The 20,685-nt window shown below is 45.9% G+C and overlaps 1 protein-coding gene across 1 annotated transcript in view; it reads right to left on the bottom strand.

Annotated features, from left to right (window-relative positions):
* The window catches only part of LOC124015876 (nodal modulator 1-like), a 28,565-nt gene that overhangs the window by 7,189 nt on the left and 691 nt on the right, over positions 1-20,685 (bottom strand). Inside the window, exons 2-26 of the mRNA XM_046331355.1 lie at positions 20,357-20,446; positions 19,415-19,460; positions 15,287-15,387; positions 14,785-14,891; positions 14,475-14,547; positions 14,094-14,243; positions 13,523-13,660; positions 13,170-13,259; positions 12,907-13,012; positions 12,562-12,712; positions 12,255-12,432; positions 11,764-11,905; positions 11,268-11,399; positions 10,825-10,961; positions 9,084-9,171; positions 8,840-8,903; positions 8,652-8,747; positions 7,938-8,239; positions 6,984-7,143; positions 6,560-6,686; positions 6,141-6,254; positions 5,792-5,919; positions 5,338-5,479; positions 4,910-5,104; positions 2,807-2,908 (exon numbers count right to left, since the gene is read on the bottom strand). Coding sequence (XP_046187311.1) covers positions 2,807-2,908; positions 4,910-5,104; positions 5,338-5,479; positions 5,792-5,919; positions 6,141-6,254; positions 6,560-6,686; positions 6,984-7,143; positions 7,938-8,239; positions 8,652-8,747; positions 8,840-8,903; positions 9,084-9,171; positions 10,825-10,961; positions 11,268-11,399; positions 11,764-11,905; positions 12,255-12,432; positions 12,562-12,712; positions 12,907-13,012; positions 13,170-13,259; positions 13,523-13,660; positions 14,094-14,243; positions 14,475-14,547; positions 14,785-14,891; positions 15,287-15,387; positions 19,415-19,460; positions 20,357-20,446 — 3,159 coding nt within the window. The remainder of the gene's footprint in view (positions 1-2,806; positions 2,909-4,909; positions 5,105-5,337; positions 5,480-5,791; positions 5,920-6,140; positions 6,255-6,559; positions 6,687-6,983; positions 7,144-7,937; positions 8,240-8,651; positions 8,748-8,839; positions 8,904-9,083; positions 9,172-10,824; positions 10,962-11,267; positions 11,400-11,763; positions 11,906-12,254; positions 12,433-12,561; positions 12,713-12,906; positions 13,013-13,169; positions 13,260-13,522; positions 13,661-14,093; positions 14,244-14,474; positions 14,548-14,784; positions 14,892-15,286; positions 15,388-19,414; positions 19,461-20,356; positions 20,447-20,685) is intronic.

The following is a 20,685-nucleotide window of genomic DNA, read 5'->3' on the forward strand; positions in this document are numbered from 1 at the left end:
GGAATATAGCTGCGAGGACTTACTTCCATTCAGCCACACAAGCATTAGTGAGGTCGGGTACTGATGTTGGGCGATTCGGCCTGGCTTGCAGTCCGCCTTATCTCAGTGCACTGGTCACGATGGCAACACCCACCCGGAGCACGTGCTCCAGCAGGTGTATCTCACTGATCATCCCTAAAGCCAACACCTCATTTGGACGCCTTTCGTTCCAGTTCTCTGCTGACTGTGACTGGAACGAATTGCAAAAATCGCTGAAGTTGGAGACTTTCATCTCCCTCACCAACTTCAAACATCTGCTATCTGAGCAGCTAACCGATCGCTGCAGCTGTACATAGTCTATCGGTAAATAGCCCACCCATTTTTACCTACCTCATCCCCATACTGTTTTTATTGATTTACTTTTCTGCTCTTTTGCACACCAATATCTCTACCTGTACATGACCATCTGATCATGTATCACTCCAGTGTTAATCTGCAAAATTGTAATTATTCGCCTACCTCCTCATGCCTTTTGCACACAATGTATATAGACTCCCTTTTTTTCCTACTGCGTTATTGACTTGTTAATTGTTTACTCCATGTGTAACTCTGTGTTGTCTGTTCACACTGCTATGCTTTATCTTGGCCAGGTCGCAGTTGCAAATGAGAACTTGTTCTCAACTAGCCTACCTGGTTAAATAAAGGTGAAAAAATATATATATATATAATAATAATAATCTATCTATCACATTTATACAGCCAACCTACAGAGGGAGAGAGACATTTATATATTTATAAAAGCCTGTTACCACATCACGACCGAACAGACATCCTGGAATGAGAGCTGACGTGACTGTCTGGCGAGAAAAGCAGACCTGGTGATCGTAAACAGCCAAGAGGAACAGGTAGTTCTCACTACATTTAACAAATGCATCTGGATTGGTCTGACGGAGAGACGGAAGGGCCTTAGAAATGGGTTGACGGCACAGCACTGACAACAGGCACGCACACACACACACACACACACACACACACACACACACACACACACACACACACACACACACACACACACACACACACGCCACAATGATCATGCTGTTTAATCAGCCACACCTGTCAGGTTGATGGATTATCTTGGCAAAGGAGAAATGTTCACCAACAGGGATATAAATACATTTGTGCAAAAGAATTGAACAAAATAAGCTATTTGTGCGTATGGGAACATTTTGGGGTCTCTATTATTTCAGGTCATGAAACACGGGAGCAACACTTTACATGTTGCGTTTATATTTTGTTCTGTATAGTTGAGCCATAATATGCTTGTGATGGGTTTGTAAAGACACAGTAGTTCATTTTGACTTCTATACTACAGATGGCAAAGTAATTAATGAAGTTTTTTTTTCTGGATCCAAATGGGGCTTAGGTGGTGGGTTCGGTGGGGGCGTGACCAATGGTGCGGTCACCAACCAACATTTTAGAGGCCCTCGTGTTGTTGGCTGTGAAACGTAGCCGTTTTAAAACGGAGTGAATCAAACGTCACAACAAAATCTATAGGGGCCCCATGCGTCCTCAAACACACTCTCCAAGGCATCAGTTTTTGAATTTTAGATTCTCCCCCGACTGTCTAGCTTTTATTTTGGTGATTGTTAGTTCTCAAAGATTATGTTATAAAAATATAATGGTCCATTATCTTTTCTACGTACTTAATATCTGGTTTAAGTTGTTAAAGTTTGTAAGTCGCTCTGGATAAGAGCGTCTGCTAAATGACTTAAATGTAAATGTAAAGTTTACACTGAAAACGTTTTTCCATCCTGAAAAGTACTTCTAACTTTTTTGACATAGGCGGCCCGAAAACACACTTAGGCGGCCACCCAAGTCTTTTCTATACACAAAAAAAGTTGTTATTTCTCTATAGATACATTCATCTACACTGTAGATGAATGTATCACATGATGAAATCTGAGCTGGTATTACTCTAAGAAAAAAATATATAGTGAATTTTCATAGAGTGAAGACCTTTACAATTGACTGTTATATCTTGAAAAAAACAACAATTTAATTAAGAAAATATATTTCTATATGTTGTTAAACTGACAATCCCTCAATAAACAGATTCATTTTATTCTTGATTTCTCTGTTGGCTTCTGCTTTAATTGATAAAATATTGTTATTATTTCGATTTCTTTTCGTATCTGGGAAGTGTATTACGACTTTGTTAAATATAATTTAAATAAGTTGTGATTTCATTTAATTAATACCACTGACCCAGAAAAGCCATTTCTGGGTTGGGTACAGCAGTGCTTCAGGTCTCAGGAAGGCAGTAATGATGCTTCCTTGGCTATCAGCTACACACATTTCTAGCCCGCCTCATACCACCTTACATACTGAATGATAGCACATTTCTAGCCCGCCTCATACCACCTTACATACTGAATGATAGCACATTTCTAGCCCGCCTCATACCACCTTACATACTGAATGATAGCACATTTCTAGCCCGCCTCATACCACCTTACATACTGAATGATAGCACATTTCTAGCCCGCCTCATACCACCTTACATACTGAATGATAGCACATTTCTAGCCCGCCTTATACCACCTTACATACTGAATGATAGCACATTTCTAGCCCGCCTCATACCACCTTACATACTGAATGATAGCACATTTCTAGCCCGCCTCATACCACCTTACATACTGAATGATAGCACATTTCTAGCCCGCCTCATACCACCTTACATACTGAATGAGAGCACATTTCTAGCCCGCCTTATACCACCGTACATACTGAATGATAGCACATTTCTGTAGCAGGTCCATACCTCTCCATCCCTGTCCAGAGGCGGGAAGTGAAAGAAGAGGGACTGTCCCAAAGACACACTGTTGATGGGGTTGTCAAGGTTGTCACTCTTATACAGCTTCACCTGCATGGGACAGGAGGAGAAATACAATTATATGGAGCCATAGAATTAAATAGAGGATTCTAGATGGATATAACTCGTTTTAGCATTAGCCCTCTATGTATGGAGCACGTGTGTGCTCCATACATAGAACACCCCCCTATCCACATCGATGGAACAGTAGTGGAGAGGGTAGCTAGTTTTAAGTTCCTCGGCATACACATCACAGACAAACTGAATTGGTCCACTCACACTGACAGCGTCGTGAAGAAGGCGCAGCAGCGCCTATTCAACCTCAGGAGGCTGAAGAAATTCGGCTTGTCACCAAAAGCACTAACAAACTTCTACAGATGCACAATCGAGAGCATCCTGGCGGGCTGTATCACCGCCTGGTACGGCAACTGCTCCGCCCTCAACCGTAAGGCTCTCCAGAGGGTAGTGAGGACTGCACAACGCATCACCGGGGGCAAACTACCTGCCCTCCAGGACACCTACACCACCCGTTGTTACAGGAAGGCCATAAAGATCATCAAGGACATCAACCACCCGAACCACTGCCTGTTCACCCCGCTATCATCCAGAAGGCGAGGTCAGTACAGGTGCATCAAAGCTGGGACCGAGAGACTGAAAAACAGCTTCCATCTCAAGGCCAACAGACTGTTAAACAGCCACCACTAACATTGAGTGGCTGCTGCCAACACACTGTCATTGACACTGACCCAACTCCAGCCATTTTAATAATGGGAATTGATGGGAAATGATGTAAATATATCACTAGCCACTTTAAACAATGCTACCTTATATAATGTTACTTACCCTACATTATTCATCTCATATGCATATGTATATACTGTACTCTACATCATCGACTGCATCCTTATGTAACACATGTATCACTAGCCACTTTAACTATGCCACTTTGTTTACTTTGTCTACACACTCATCGCATATGTATATACTGTACTCGATACCATCTACTGTATGCTGCTCTGTACCATCACTCATTCATATATCCTTATGTACATGTTCCTTATCCCCTTACACTGTGTATAAGACAGTAGTTTTGGAATTGTTAGTTAGATTACTTGTTGGTTATCACTGCATTGTCGGAACTAGAAGCACAAGCATTTCGCTACACTCGCATTAACATCTGCTAACCATGTGTATGTGACAAATAAAATTTGATTTGATTTGATTTAAAGGTGTTGCTCAAAGTGGCATCACACAGTCACAACATTACATCAAACAGCTATATTTTGGCTTCATCTACGAATTAGTTCCTTATGGCACAATGAAAATATTTTTGGGATTGCGATAGGTAGTTATGAGGTGATGTTATGGGTATTGTAGTGAGGGGATCTTACAGAGAGGGTGGGCAGGTGTTCTGGTGAGGTTTTATGGGTATTGTAGTGAGGGGATCTTACAGAGAGGGTGGGCAGGTGTTCTGGTGAGGTTTTATGGGTATTGTAGTGAGGGGATCTTACAGAGAGGGTGGGCAGGTGTTCTGATGAGGTTTTATGGGTATTGTAGTGAGGGGATCTTACAGAGAGGGTGGGCAGGTGTTCTGGTGAGGTTTTATGGGTATTGTAGTGAGGGGATCTTACAGAGAGGGTGGGCAGGTGTTCTGATGAGGTTTTATGGGTATTGTAGTGAGGGGATCTTACAGAGAGGGTGGGCAGGTGTTCTGATGAGGTTTTATGGGTATTGTAGTGAGGGGATCTTACAGAGAGGGTGGGCAGGTGTTCTGGTGAGGTTTTATGGGTATTGTAGTGAGGGGATCTTACAGAGAGGGTGGGCAGGTGTTCTGGTGAGGTTTTATGGGTATTGTAGTGAGGTGGATCTTACAGAGAGGGTGGGCAGGTGTTCTGGTGAGGTTTTATGGGTATTGTAGTGAGGGGATCTTACAGAGAGGGTGGGCAGGTGTTCTGATGAGGTTTTATGGGTATTGTAGTGAGGGGATCTTACAGAGAGGGTGGGCAGGTGTTCTGGTGAGGTTTTATGGGTATTGTAGTGAGGGGATCTTACAGAGAGGGTGGGCAGGTGTTCTGATGAGGTGATGATGTTCCCACTCAGGTCAAACTGGTTGATCTGCCTGAAGGCGATGATGTTGACTCCCACGATGTCGGTGCTCCCAACCTCTATGGAGCGGTGCTGAGGGAGGGCCCTCTCGATGTGGTCGTTGCCCTGTGCTCTCAGCTGGATCAGGTATCTACAGCCAGGCTGTGAGAGAAGCTCAAAGTTAGCAACACAAAAATGATAGCAGAGCTATTAGATATTGCCACAGAAGTGTGAGGGATATCAAACGCAATGACCCCAGCTCCACAAAGTAACTCTTACAAATGTATTGTATCTGTTATGTCTATGTAGGCTTCATAACTATTTTACATGCTTGTATACAGGCTTTATAACTGTTTTATGTGGCTCTTATGAAGCCTCAAAAAGGCCCGACTCACCAGCAGGCCCCTGAGCCTGAAGCGTCCCTCCTCGTCAGTGACTGTGTCCTCGCTGTAGATACTACACTCTGCCTGTCCCACTGCCTCCACTGACACGTCCCTCTCAGCATCTCCACTCAGGGACTGAACTGCCCCGTAGCAGCTAGAAAGGAGGCAGTAAACCAGGAAACTGGTCAGACAGGCAGCCATTTTGGGGATCGATAGGACAAATAATTACACACACACACTGACATTTTGGGGATAGGACTGTTACACTCCTTGTCAAGTAAGTCAGCAAGAACATGCCTGAATAAGATTTGTTACAATAAAAATAAGTGGTTTGGAGGAGGGGGGGGATTGAACATCATTCTGCCTTGTTTAGTACATTTTTGCAATTAGTTCAAAGCTCATTGGGTTTCACTCACTTTCTATGAAAAGTGCTACATAGATAGACTGATTGGCCCGTTTCTAGTACCTGTATGCGGTTTTGAATCCGGTGATGTCGATGCTGAGGTTCTGTCCCTCCTCGACGGTGATCATCTGAGAGGCTGGCTCAAACCTGAACTCCTTCATCATGGGCTTGAAGTAGTACTGGCCTGGGCTCTGAGGGGAGGGATGGAGGGATAGAAAGGAAGAACAGAAGAGATGCAATCAATAAATGCCCCCTGCAGTGTTGCTGCACCAATCCAATCAGCAACAGTTCACATCACACAGAATATAGACTTCCACCTAGTAGCCCGGTGTGTTTAATAGTCAATCATTCAGGAGGAGGATAATACAGGGATGAAGTAGGTGTTGAGTTCAGTCAACATCAAGGTCCTTACCAAGTTGTTGAAGGTGAGGACACCAGTGTCCTGGGTAAGCAGGTTGGATCTGAACGATCCTCCACTGAGAGACAGCAGGACTCCAGACAGAGCGTGACCATCCTCTGACTTGATCTACGACACACAGAGAAAGATAGGAGATATGACAATGAACACACTGCATAAGACTACACAAACCCTGCCGCAGCCAAACCTATATTTAAGTTGCAGTTCGACACCAAGGCAAAATTCCAAAAGAACACTGTTGAATGGCAATACATTCGTAGAACAGACTCATCAACAATTTATTAAACAACCCTCACCCTACCGAAGGAGGGATAATGTTACTAATTAAACAAAAAACTGTTTTGCCAACAGGACAAAAGCTAATAAATGGCCTGTTCTTTCCACTGAGCTCGCTAGTAGTATGTGTTCTGTACCTTGAAGGTGACTCCAGCCAGGGCGAAGGCCTTGAAGTCTCCCTGGGTTCCCTCTACAGTGCTGAGGATGAAGCCCTCCTTACTGGCACTGACGTCATAGAGACGGTCACTGTGCAGGGGACCAACACTGGGGAGGGAGAAACAACCAATAGAAAGACATTTAGAATTTGTGTTACTGTACGTTTCCGACCTATGTCACAATCAAGGAGCATTTATCAAACACCATGAGAAAACCTGCCTGAAGCTAATATAAAGCAACAAATATGTAACATGGTGGACATTTCAAGTGGATAGATTAAGACGCAAAGTGATCAAATGTATTGTTAAAAAAACAACAACAAGAGCATGATTTGAACAAGCAACCCCAGCCTTACGGCTAACTCAGCAGTGACTGAGGTTATGGTTAGGGGATAGTCATGTATACCTGTAAGCCCCGTTCTCGTTGGTGGCGACGGTGACGAGGGGGGCCTTGGCTCCTCTCTCGGTGATGGAGATCTCCACCCCCTGCAGTTCTGGAGTCACTTGGCCCTCCAGGAACAGACCAGCGCGCCCTGCGATGTCCACCACACGCCCTGGACAAGACTCTGTGAGAAGGGGACAGAATAAAAGAAGGCATATAGATTACCGCTGGACACAGACAGAGCTTCATTGCCGGTGATGTCCACCATACGCCCTGGTCAGATCTCTGTGGATGGGTTCTGGTAGGCACAGAGAATAGGGAGTTACAATATATAAATATAGAGAGACAAAAACAGGTTATACACCTGTGGTGGAAAATGACTCAGTGAGTTATGCTATCCCGTGTGATACAACTTAAGAGAATTGTCTCCTGCTATAAGTGTTTTTTTTCTCTTTCTAACCTGATACAAATGTGTCTTCGTGTGACTTAGTCACAAGACTGGGCATATAGCTAAGATCCGTTTGGGTGCGACCCCAGCATGTGAGACATCCCGTGTTTTTACCATCTGTGAGCTGTGATAAATGCAGTTAGATGATTGAGCCATCAACCTCGAGCCATCTTAAAATCTGCACAGACAAACCAATCGCCTTGTACACACTATGTTCCACCCCTGTTTACACACATCTGCTAAACTGCCATGTAGACAAGAGGTTGTACTTTCTATAACAGCAGAGAGCCAACTCTGTTCGTTGGGCTTTTAACTCTGCACTGTTGTGTGGATTGTTGACTGATCCATTTTTTTGCAAATCTTATTAAATATAATTGTTGTTTGAAGAATCTACAGTCTCTCTTCCTTTTTGGTTAGAATTTCCACTACACAGAGAGATATGCAGACGGACACCACAGACCAAACACACACACACACACACACAATACCATAACACAAAAGAAGAGGATAACAAGGAAGTGAACTCTGACCTCCAGTGATAGTAGCCTCAATCTCCGGCGGATAGAAGAGCAGCTCCTTGGAGGAGGGAGTCACAGTGATCCTCTCCCCAGCCCTGGCCCAGTAAGAAAATTCATAGTGAAAGGGGCTGATGAGCTCATCAGCTCTCTCTTGGATGGGGGGCTGGCTGTCACCGCCATCCTCAGCCTCTTGGGCGCGTCTCTCCCTCTCCTGGCGCCGCAGCTCGATCTCCTGCAGCTGCTGCTCCTGTCTCTGCTCCTCCAGGCTTCTCAGAGGGCCTAGGACCAGAGCTGGCTCAGACTCTATGGAGGATCTGATGGAGGACACATAAACAGTGTTTAGGTTAATACAGCAGGACCAGACTATGGACGACCTACAGGAGGAACACCGTGATAATAATTTTTGTTGTTGTTGTCATATTTAGAAAAACAATCAAGTAATTAATGTTTAAACCCTAATTCTGGAAATGCATGTAAATCTACAACCTTTTTATGAATCATGTACACTGTACTATTCTATGTAAATAGGTGGTTGCATACAGATTCACCCCTTTGAGTTAAATGTATATTCTGTATACAGTACTGCTCAGCAAATCTTACACACAATCTCAGATATTCATCTTACAAACAAGGACAATGCCATCAGTCCACATTTTGCCTGATTGTTTGGACATGGTAGAGTGAAGGTAGAGTGATAGCAGGTCTATAGAGGTGACGGGCACTAACTTGATGGTGACTGTGACATCTAGGATCTTATCAGTGGTGATTAGGCCAGTCATGTGATGTCTCACTGCAGTCAGGGTCAGGATAGTGGGGGCTGACCTGAAGGAGACATTTAGACAAGTAGAGTCATTCACTTTGGTGTGGCTATTTAAGAGGAAAACATAGAAATGGACCCAATAGAACACCCTTACGTGTCGTAGGTATAATAGTCCTGTTCGAATTGGTGGCAAGATCGAGGAGTCACTTTGTACACACCTGGCAAAAGCAAGATTAGATGATTAATAAGCATAAATATTTGACTCATGTATCTACCAGTAACCTACATTAACCTAGGTTAGTCTCAAAAAGACACATTTTATTTTCCAAAGAGAGGACTTTCAGTAAGGATATTGAAGAGAATCGAAGACAAGTGAAAAGAAGAGGAGTTTCTCCCACCAGGCTTGGAGAGACAGAAGCGGTTGACCCCCTTGGAGAGGTTATAGATGCCAACGTTCTCAGGCTTGCTGCCGTCCTGAAAGAACTCCTGCCAAGATACACAGACACTCATTTAGACTTTCACCACAGCAACCACGATTATGTAATATGAGCTATTTAAAGGACCATTATGCTCAGCAATTCACTCATACTCTTCTTATCAGAGCAGCTGTCCAACAGTATGTGGACAGCTGCTCGTCGACCATCTCATTCCAAAATCATGGGCATTAATATGGAGTTGGTCCACCAATTGCTACTACAAAAAGCCTTCCAACTCTTCAGGGAATGCTTTCCACTAGATGTTGGAATATTGCTGCTGGAATTGCTTCCATTCTGCCACAAGAGCAATAGTGAGGTCGTCGGGCACTGATGTTGAAGCGTGATTCATCGCTCCAGAGAACGCGTTTCCACTGCTCCAAAAGGCCAATTGTGGCGAGCTTTACACCACTCCAGCAGTCTCGCGTCATTGCACATGCAGATCTTAGGCTTGTGTGTGGCTGCTCGGCCATGGAAACCCAATTCATGAAGCTCCCGACAAAACAGTTTATTGTGCTGATGTTGCTTCCAGAGGCAGTTTGGAACTCGGTAGTGAGTGCTTAAACCGAGGACAGATTTAAAGGGCTACATGCATCAGGACTCTGCAGTCTTTTTCTGTGAGCTTGTGTGGCCTACCACTTCGTGTCATAGCCGTTGTTGCTCCTAGGCCTTTCCACTTCACAGTAACAGGACTTACATGCGGACCAGACCGCGTGCACACATGTTGATTTTGTCCATCCACACCAGACACGATAAGGATATGCAGGTTGAAAGGATATGCAGGTTGAAATATCAAAACAATCTCTGAACCAACTAGATTCATTTGGGGACAGGTCGAAACACATGAAACATTCATGGCAATTTAGCTGGCTAGCTTGCTGTTGCTAGCTAATTTCTCCTGGGATATAAACATTGGGTTGTAATTTTACTTGAAACACACAAGGTCCTCTACTCCGACAATGAATCCACAGATAAAAGGGTAAACAGATCTCCTCAGGCTTCTTCTTCGGACTTTATATGGCAGCTGGCAACCAGCTTTAAGGTGCATTACCACCACAAACTGGACTGGAGTGTGGACCTCAGTTAAACGTTCAATCACCCATGTGTGTATATGCTCCTAAAAACCAATGAGGAGATGGGAGAGGCAGGACTTGCAGCAAGTCAAGCTTCACAAAAAAAAACTAGTTCTATTTTAGCACCTGGCTACGAAGACGCTCGTTGATGCTCGCAAGCATCATGGGTGCAATGATTGAATAACGTGTGTATATATATATATATATTTTGCAACGCACACGACGTGGGCGGTGTGGTCAGCATGTTACAGTTGACCGGGGCAGCTCTAGCAGGACAGATTTGAACAACTGACTTGTTGGAAAGGTGGCATTGTATGACGGTGCCACGTTGAAAGTCACTGAGCTCTTCAATAAGGCCAAAGTTTGTCTATGGAGACTGCATGGCTGTGTGCTCGATTTTATACACCGGTCAGGAACAGGTATGGCTGAAATAGCCAAATCCACTGATTTAAAGAGGTATCCACATACACTACACGGCCGAAAGTATATATAACAAGCACAAACAGAAATACACACAACTACACATATGAACAAACGTAAAGACACACTCTCTCTGTCCCCTACACACAGCCCTCCCCTGTGTTACTACTGACCAGGGTGATGGCGTGGGACAGGGAGCAGCGGAGGATGTAGCCTATCTGTCTGAGCTCTACTCCCAGCACGTCAGAGTCCAGCACCTCCACCTCCACTGACTTGAGCTTCCAGCACCACTCCTCATGGGAGATACTCACTGGGAGGGAGGAGAGCAGAGCATCAGAAAGTGAGACATTGCTACAATATTGACATAAGGACAAGACATACATAACCTGGCCTGAGAGACTAGAGTACAGCCTGGCTTTAGTGTATGGATTTATTCTCTTACAACATTGACCATCCTATAACATTCTTGTTCAGTAGACACTTAAGGGAAGAAAACTGAACGAAAGGAGGAGCTACTAAAAAGATCTTGTCCAAAAATACATTTTTTTTTATAGCAACATTTATTTTTATTTTAAAGACCTTTTGCCCCAATGAACATGACCCAGGAGGTCCGTACCTTTGTATTTGCCAGGCAGAACGTTGTCGAAGGAGATTTCCAAGGTGTCACCACTCCCTGAGAGGAGCACGCTCCTCCTCTCCCCCTGACGACTCACCGGCTGCAGGGTCACCGACAGGTCATCACAGTTCGCTGGGGGTCAAGAGGTCAAAGGTTATTCAAAGTGGTAAAGCCGTGAAAATGAGACCGTCGCTGATTGGCTGTCTAACGAGGATGCTAGGACTAATAGAGTATTCAGATGGACTGTTTTCAGCGTTTGTCCTGACAATGACCCAGTTAGGCATCAAAACATACTCAGTCTGTCTAATAGAAAAGCACTTTTAACCATGACTGTCTTCATTCAACAGAAAATGCGCCCCACTGTTCCTTGTTGAATAAGAGTTACTTCTCCCTAAGGGGTTATTGTTAACCTTGAATTATTCCTACTTGACATCTAAACAGGAAATGTTCAGAGTGAGTCATAGACTAATGGGAGAGAGCTCCAGGGCAGGCTTACCCAGACAGTAGACCCTGCCCGAGACGGAGGCCATGAACTGGGTGAAGAGGAGGTCGGAGAGGGGCCTGTCCACCAGGGAGACCTCCAGAGCAGCAGGCTGCAGGGCCAGGCCAGACTTTACCTCCGCCTCAGGAAGAGACACCTGCAGGGAAGGATGGAAAACAGGATGAAATGTTAGCCTAAGTACAGCCAAGGTAAATGGAAAAATCCTGTTTGGTCGTATTTTGAGGGTAACATCCCTAAGAGCTGATCTCACGTAAATAGGACTGGAAGAAGGATGAAGTTGCCCATAGAAACTGATCATAGATCACTTTAGTATGCTTTCTTCACCCTTATAGGGATATGATTCAGAGCAGCTACGCTGATCTAGATATGGGCATAAGGGCAACTTCGCTCAATACAACCAAAGCCACCAAAATTCAAAAGCCACCAAAATTCAAAAGCCACCAATTAATCTCATAGTCAGAACAAGCTGTATTTCTGTAACGTACGGTAACACTGTAGTCTCCAGGTTTGGCATGGAAGCAGAAGGCCCCCTGCTGGTCTGAGTCGGTGGTGCGGGTGGCGGTGTTGTCCTGTCCCCGGGGAGTGAGGGTCACCTTGTAACGCCCCTGCTGCTTCAGGCCCTCTGGCAGACGGGTGATAGCGATCTGACCACACACGCTGAACCTGGAGAGGGGGATGAGAATGACATTTATAATTTATAATGCTTCAACAGAACAACTCCATAGCTGTTATGTCAGATGTTATGATTATAGATGGAGGCATCAATAGGACACATTGAAAGTCGAAACTCACCCAGCAGTGATGATGTCAGGGAGTTGAGGCGTGTTGGGAGCTATCTTCACCGTGATTGGCTCAAAAAACATGAGGTCCTTGTGCGTGCGGAGGGTGTAGGTACCGGTGGTCATATTCTCCAGGCGGTAGGAGCCGTCCTCTTTGGTCAGAACTGTTAGAGGGGAAGAAAGAGAGAGGGAGGAAAAGGGAGAGAGAAAGAAAGGGTTCGGCAGAAGGACGATCCCAACGCAAATGAACATCGCATGTCTCCACTTTAACCAAACAATGTCATCTCTGATATTTCTCCTCCGAATTTGAACACAGATAATAGAAGAGAAATGGGGTGGTGGATGTCACTATGGTTACCTTTGATCTGGTTGTTGAGGGTTACCGTGGCGTCAGGTACCCCGTCCCCCTCCAGGCTGTTGAGAACCCTGCCGGTCACAGAGAAACCCATGACACGGAAGATGGGCTACAGAGAGAGAGAAACACAAAACATAACACGCGACACCTCCAGGATCATGTACAGTATTATAACCACTGTTAATCACATGACACAAAGGCCAATGCTGTACGATTTTAACCCATAAGTAGCAGCCAAGCAGGAAGCTGGAGCACTGTAAACTTACCTCCAGTTTCAAGCTGTTGTGCTCCACCCTGAAGTCCATTCTGGAAGGCGCCACATCAAATGTGATCCTCTCTCCCCTGTAGAAGGGAATCTGAAACACAAATTAGTCCAACATAGTCAAAGGACAAGAAACCAGACAAAGTAACCAGACAGAGCCTTCCAGATCCCAGATAGATTTTACACATTAATGACAACATAAGAACACCAACTGTGCTATTTCAGCAACACACATTAACTGGGAGGGATATGTGCTGAATACGTAGTCTTCAAAAGGCATTTTCTTAGCCCAGGGCTAATTTGCCATGGGATACGTGCAGTGTGAACCACACGAGTGTGTTGTGGCGGCCATCTTACCACAGTGTAATCTCCGCTGGCCAGTGAGGGGAACGAGAAGATGCCGTCCTCCCGGGACAGGGCGCTACACAGATAGACCAGGGAGTAATCTCCAGACTCGGCTCCATCCACTGGGGCTGTGTCACAGCCACTGATGCCCTGGGAAACACAAGAAATACACATATTAGAGGGAATTGTATTTATTTTTATTTAACTAGGCAAGTCAGCTAAGAACAAATTCTTAGTTACAATGACGGCCTACACCGGCCAAAACCGGACGACGCTGGGCTAATTGTGCGCTTCCCTATGGGACTAACATTCACGGCTGGTGGTGATACAGCCTGGATGTAAGATAAGCATTACATATATCCGAAACTTGAAATTCACGTTTTGGGTAAAAAAACTGTATGTATCCGTCTGGGTTACAATATCATAATATAAATATTCATGTATAAAATGTCCAGCTTCATAGACAGCCAACATTAAGGATAAAATATCACTGTAGTGCATAACAATATGTAATAGAAACACAGCGGACTGGACACCACCGCTCTTTCAATTTGCCATTCAATTCAATACAAATATATTTGACCTCCTTCACTGTGGCAGAGTAGAGGAGGAAGGTGACATTTTTCATGGGTTCCCCATCACTCCGGACCTCCCCAGAGACATCGTACCCTCCCACCACCAGATGTTCTGCAGCCGCTGCATTGGCACTGGACACACGCACTGACGTAGTGCTCTGTGGAAAGACAACACAAAATGATTGTGAAGCATTTGGGCGTTTTTGCTCAATTCTTTTTGCATAGTTCACACTACCTGTAATCACTTATGTTCTTACTCTGCTTGCTTATATTACTTGTGCAATAGGATTGTTGAGTTCCAATTGCATCCACCTAAAACTGTGCCAATAACACCGACAGCTGCACTTTGAGATGGCTTGAGATCATGAGCCCTGCAGAAAGAAACTCACCTGCTCCAAGGTCCAGGACGGATGAGAAGCAATGATGTCATAACTTCCAGGAAGTACTTTGGAGAAGGTGTACCTGTGAAATGACCCAAAACAGTCTGTGTTAGAAGCCTAGCGCTTGTACCACCCCCACGTATATTGTCCTGATACAAAACAACAGCGGATGTGTACAAAAGCATTAGCATTGATATGAATGGCTTGAGTTGCCACTACTGAAAGAAAAGCCAGTGTGTTTGTTTGTGTTGTAAGGGGTAGTTATATTGCCTTGTAGTTTAAAGCAACGCTGTTAAGAGTTTGAGGAGCGGTCCCTTACTTTCCTCCAGGCTGAGTGAGCACATTCTGCAACTTTACTCCTGTTCCCTCCCTGGTCAGGCTGATCTCCACCCCAGCTGGGCCCAGGAGTTGGCCTTTACTTAGCACCTGGGACATACACAACACATTAACGCCACAACAAAGTACACAATTATTTCAGAAATGCACATACTGTATATCCGGTAAGTACTAACACTAAACAACCATTTTAAAAAGAGGCAGATCTCTGTGCCATTCTCTTTAGTCAGTAAATAGTGATGGGGTTTGGGGTGGAACGTAGTCTAGCGGTTAAGCGTGTTGTGCCAGTAACAGAAAGGTCGCTGGTTCGAATCCCCGGGCTGACTAGATAAAAACAAACATGTTGATGTGCCCTTGAGCAAGACACTTCACTTATTGCTCCAGTAATTTGCTCTGGATAAGAGCATCTGCTAAATGACTAACTATTCCAGAGAGCACCATCCCCACAAGGGTTAGGCCAAGGCTTATTGAAGAGCTCCTCTCACCGTTCCAGAGACAGAGAAGCCAGTGAAGACAAAGTTGATGTCCTGCTCCTTGGTGCAGATATCATTGACCCCGTCCACATAGAGGTCCACACTGGTGGGCTCTGCAAAAACACAGACAGAGTGTTATGTTACAGCACCGCCAGCTATACACAAGAGCTACAAATACACATGAAATTGAAGAAAAAGGAAAAGAAAGAGGACAACATAGTGAAACAGTCAGCCCTTCTATTGCAACTTGTATTTCGTCGTCCTAACGTAGTCTACACTGCTATCTGCCCAGCAGCTAGCCAGCTAGCATACGTCCACCGTCTACCGAATAGCAGCACTGTAAAAACTATTACACTCAACTGAACGACTTGATTAGTGTAGTGTTAGCTAGCTACATAGTTGTCTTTGCTGTCTTCGTATCCAAGATAATTGTGTAGTTTAGAGCGTGTAGTCTTAGAGTGATTATCTTAATTTACTGAGGTTAGCTAGCCAGCTATTTGTCGTCCTTAACGTAGGAGACACTGCTAGCTAGCCAACAGCTAGCCAACGTCTACTGAATAGAACTTCCGCACTCAACAACCCGGTCGCATTCCGCTTCGCTCCACAGGTAGTATCACATTTTTCATTTCATTTCATTACAGCACAACGGTTTGATTTGTTTGATCGTAGCTAGCTACATAGCTAGCTACATAGCCGTCTGTGTATCAAAGATAATTGTTGTCGTTCTTTTAACGCAACGTAACGTAATCAACACTGCTAGCTAGCCAGCTAGCCCCGAATAGCAGCACTGTAGAAACTATTACACTCAACGGAACAACTTGATTAGTGTAGTGTCAACAACGCAGCCACTGCCAGCTAGCCTACAAAGTCAACAACGCAGCCACTGCCAGCTAGCCTACTTCAGCAGTACTGTATCATTTTAATCATTTTAGTCAATAAGATTCTTGCTACGTAAGCTTAACTTTCTGAACATTTGAGACGTGTAGTCCACTTGTCATTCCAATCTCCTTGCATTAGCGTAGCCTCTTCTGTAGCCTGTCAACTATGTGTCTGTCTATCCCTGTTCTCTCCTCTCTGCACAGACCATACAAACGCTCCACACCGCGTGGCCGCTGCCACCCTAATCTGGTGATCCCAGCGCGCACGACCCACGTGGAGTTCCAGGTCTCCGGTAGCCTCTGGAACTGCCGATCTGCAGCCAACAAGGCAGAGTTAATCTCAGCCTATGCCTCCCTCCAGTCCCTCGACTTCTTGGCACTGACAGAAACATGGATCACCACAGATAACACTGCTACTCCTACTGCTCTCTCTTCGTCCGCCCACGTGTTCTCGCACACCCCGAGAGCTTCTGGTCAGCGGGGTGGTGGCATCGGGATCCTTATCTCTCCCAAGTGGTCATTCTCTCTTTCTCCCCTTACCCATCTGTCTATCGCCTCCTTTGAATTTCATGCTGTCACAGTTACCAGCCCTTTCAAGCTTAACATCCTTATCATTTATCGCCCTCCAGGTCCCCTCGGAGAGTTCATCAATGAGCTTGATGCCTTGATAAGCTCCTTTCCTGAGGATGGCTCACCTCTCACAGTTCTGGGCAACTTTAACCTCCCCACGTCTACCTTTGACTCATTCCTCTCTGCCTCCTTCTTTCCACTCCTCTCCTCTTTTGACCTCACCCTCTCACCTTCCCCCTACTCACAAGGCAGGCAATACGCTCGACCTCATCTTTACTAGATGCTGTTTTTCCACTAACCTCATTGCAACTCCCCTCCAAGTCTCCGACCACTACCTTGTATCCTTTTCCCTCTCGCTCTCATCCAACACTTCCCACACTGCCCCTACTCGGATGGTATCGCGCCGTCCCAACCTTCGCTCTCTCTCCCCCGCTACTCTCTCCTCTTCCATCCTATCATCTCTTCCCTCTGCTCAAACCTTCTCCAACCTATCTCCTGATTCTGCCTCCTCAACCCTCCTCTCTTCCCTTTCTGCATCCTTTGACTCTCTATGTCCCCTATCTTCCAGGCCGGCTCGGTCCTCCCCTCCCGCTCCGTGGCTTGACGACTCATTGCGAGCTCACAGAACAGGGCTCCGGGCAGCCGAGCGGAAATGGAGGAAAACTCGCCTCCCTGCGGACCTGGCATCCTTTCACTCCCTCCTCTCTACATTTTCCTCCTCTGTCTCTGCTGCTAAAGCCACTTTCTACCACTCTAAATTCCAAGCATCTGCCTCTAACCCTAGGAAGCTCTTTGCCACCTTCTCCTCCCTCCTGAATCCTCCTCCCCCCCTCCCCCCCTCCTCCCTCTCTGCAGATGACTTCGTCAACCATTTTGAAAAGAAGGTCGACGACATCCGATCCTCGTTTGCTAAGTCAAACGACACTGCTGGTTCTGCTCACAGTGCCCTACCCTGTGCTCTGACCTCTTTCTCCCCTCTCTCTCCAGATGAAATCTCGCGTCTTGTGACGGCCGGCCGCCCAACAACCTGCCCGCTTGACCCTATCCCCTCCTCTCTTCTCCAGACCATTTCCGGAGACCTTCTCCCTTACCTCACCTCGCTCATCAACTTATCCCTGACCGCTGGCTACGTCCCTTCCGTCTTCAAGAGAGCGAGAGTTGCACCCCTTCTGAAAAAACTTACACTCGATCCCTCCGATGTCAACAACTACAGACCAGTATCCCTTCTTTCTTTTCTCTCCAAAACTCTTGAACGTGCCGTCCTTGGTCAGCTCTCCCGCTATCTCTCTCAGAATGACCTTCTTGATCCAAATCAGTCAGGTTTCAAGACTAGTCATTCAACTGAGACTGCTCTTCTCTGTATCACGGAGGCGCTCCGCACCGCTAAAGCTAACTCTCTCTCCTCTGCTCTCATCCTTCTAGACCTATCGGCTGCCTTCGATACTGTGAACCATCAGATACTCCTCTCCACCCTCTCCGAGTTGGGCATCTCCGGCGTGGCCCACGCTTGGATTGCGTCCTACCTGACAGGTCGCTCCTACCAGGTGGCGTGGCGAGAATCTGTCTCCTCACCATGCGCTCTCACCACTGGTGTCCCCCAGGGCTCTGTTCTAGGCCCTCTCCTATTCTCGCTATACACCAAGTCACTTGGCTCTGTCATAACCTCACATGGTCTCTCCTATCATTGCTATGCAGACGACACACAATTAATCTTCTCCTTTCCCCCTTCTGATGACCAGGTGGCGAATCGCATCTCTGCATGTCTGGCAGGCATATCAGTGTGGATGACGGATCACCACCTCAAGCTGAACTTCGGCAAGACGGAGCTGCTCTTCCTCCCGGGAAGGACTGCCCGTTCCATGATCTCGCCATCACGGTTGACAATTCCATTGTGTCCTCCTCCCAGAGCGCTAAGAACCTTGGCGTGATCCTGGACAACACCCTGTCGTTCTCAACTAACATCAAGGCGGTGGCCCGTTCCTGTAGGTTCATGCTCTACAACATCCGCAGAGTACGACCCTGCCTCACACAGGAAGCGGCACAGGTCCTAATCCAGGCACTTGTCATCTCCCGTCTGGATTACTGCAACTCGCTGTTGGCTGGGCTCCCTGCCTGTGCCATTAAACCCCTACAACTCATCCAGAACGCCGCAGCCCGTCTGGTGTTCAACCTTCCCAAGTTCTCTCACGTCACCCCGCTCCTCCGCTCTCTCCACTGGCTTCCAGTTGAAGCTCGCATCCGCTACAAGACCATGGTGCTTGCCTACGGAGCTGTGAGGGGAACGGCACCTCAGTACCTCCAGGCTCTGATCAGGCCCTACACCCAAATAAGGGCACTGCGTTCATCCACCTCTGGCCTGCTCGCCTCCCTACCACTGAGGAAGTACAGTTCCCGCTCAGCCCAGTCAAAACTGTTCGCTGCTCTGGCTCCCCAATGGTGGAACAAACTCCCTCACGACGCCAGGACAGCGGAGTCAATCACCACCTTCCGGAGACACCTGAAACCCCACCTCTTTAAGGAATACCTAGGATAGGATAAAGTAATCCTTCTCACCCCCCTTAAAATATGTAGATGCACTATTGTAAAGTGGCTGTTCCACTGGATGTCATAAGGTGAATGCACCAATTTGTAAGTCGCTCTGGATAAGAGCGTCTGCTAAAGGACTTAAATGTTAAATGTAAATTCTCCTTACCAAAGCTCCACCCAAGAGGAGGCTCAATCTTCAACACAAAGTCTCCCTGTGAATAACAGAGTCAAATATTAGCAGAACTGCCACTATGAACCCGAGAGTGGCCTACAATGTAGGCTCTAACAGTCCCATCACAAGTCAAACTGTTGAATAAACTTAATTTGAACGTACTTTGCCTGTTGTCCACTGATTTTGTCCCTATAAAAGTAGGTCATCTGAGACAAAATATCCACAGAGTAGTGTTATCAACCTGACTTTCAGTACGCTGGGCTGTATGTCAGTTTGTATTTTCAATGCTGACTCAATTCACATGCGACGCTGCACAATATGTCAACAATGCAGAGTTTAACCGAAGCAGACTGAACTTTGTCCCACGCAATCAGCTGGCAAATATCACAAGCACTTTCAGCTGATTGCGAGGTAACTGTGCTTTGGTCGACAACATTAAGCTACATTCGGCTATCGTTTGATATTGTGCATCACGTGAAATGCGTCAGGAGGTGGGAAATATAAGCAACAGAACCGCTGCCGCAAAAAGTGGGGTAAACAGCCCTTTCCTGTGGCTACCCCATCTCCACCTGATACCGCCAACAGGACCAATAGCACGGACAACTGGTAAAGTACGATTAAATAGAATTGTATTCAACATTCTGTCTTGTAGAGACTACTGCGTCTTTTTTACAGCGACTTCTTTCAGACTGATATCTATGAAGTAACCAGGAAAACAGTCTGAGGTTTAGACAAACCAATGCCATACTACTACTACTGCATTTTCATATGTATCAATACCACAGGAGGCTGGTGGGAGAAGCTATAGGACGGGCTCATTGTAATGTCTCGAATGGAATAAATGAAACGTATCAAACGTATGGATACGACGTTTGTTTCATTTAATATGACATTACAATGAGGCCGCCTGCCTACTCGGATCGATACATTCATTACCTTGTCATAGAGGGGAATCATAAAGTATCCATTGATGGGAGCGCAGTCCGTCTGATATTTCAAAGACCCTTGTTTGGTGTACACTTTAATCTGTGAGAGACAAGACAGACGATGTGTATTTAGCAATGCACAAACACAACCAAAAAGGCAAAAGCATGATTTCATGCAATGCATGCTGGACAGTACTATAGGCTTTTGCAATCAAGTAGCTTGTTAGCTAACGTGAATGACTTGCAGTCATTAGGGTGAGGGTGGTCCAGTCTGAGATTATTTGACGAAATAGTAATCCTATTATTGTAAATGGTGTGTGTATGGTGCAATACCTCGTC

This window comes from Oncorhynchus gorbuscha, linkage group LG26, assembly GCF_021184085.1.
Source record: "Oncorhynchus gorbuscha isolate QuinsamMale2020 ecotype Even-year linkage group LG26, OgorEven_v1.0, whole genome shotgun sequence".
Classification (NCBI taxonomy): Eukaryota; Metazoa; Chordata; class Actinopteri; order Salmoniformes; family Salmonidae; genus Oncorhynchus; species Oncorhynchus gorbuscha.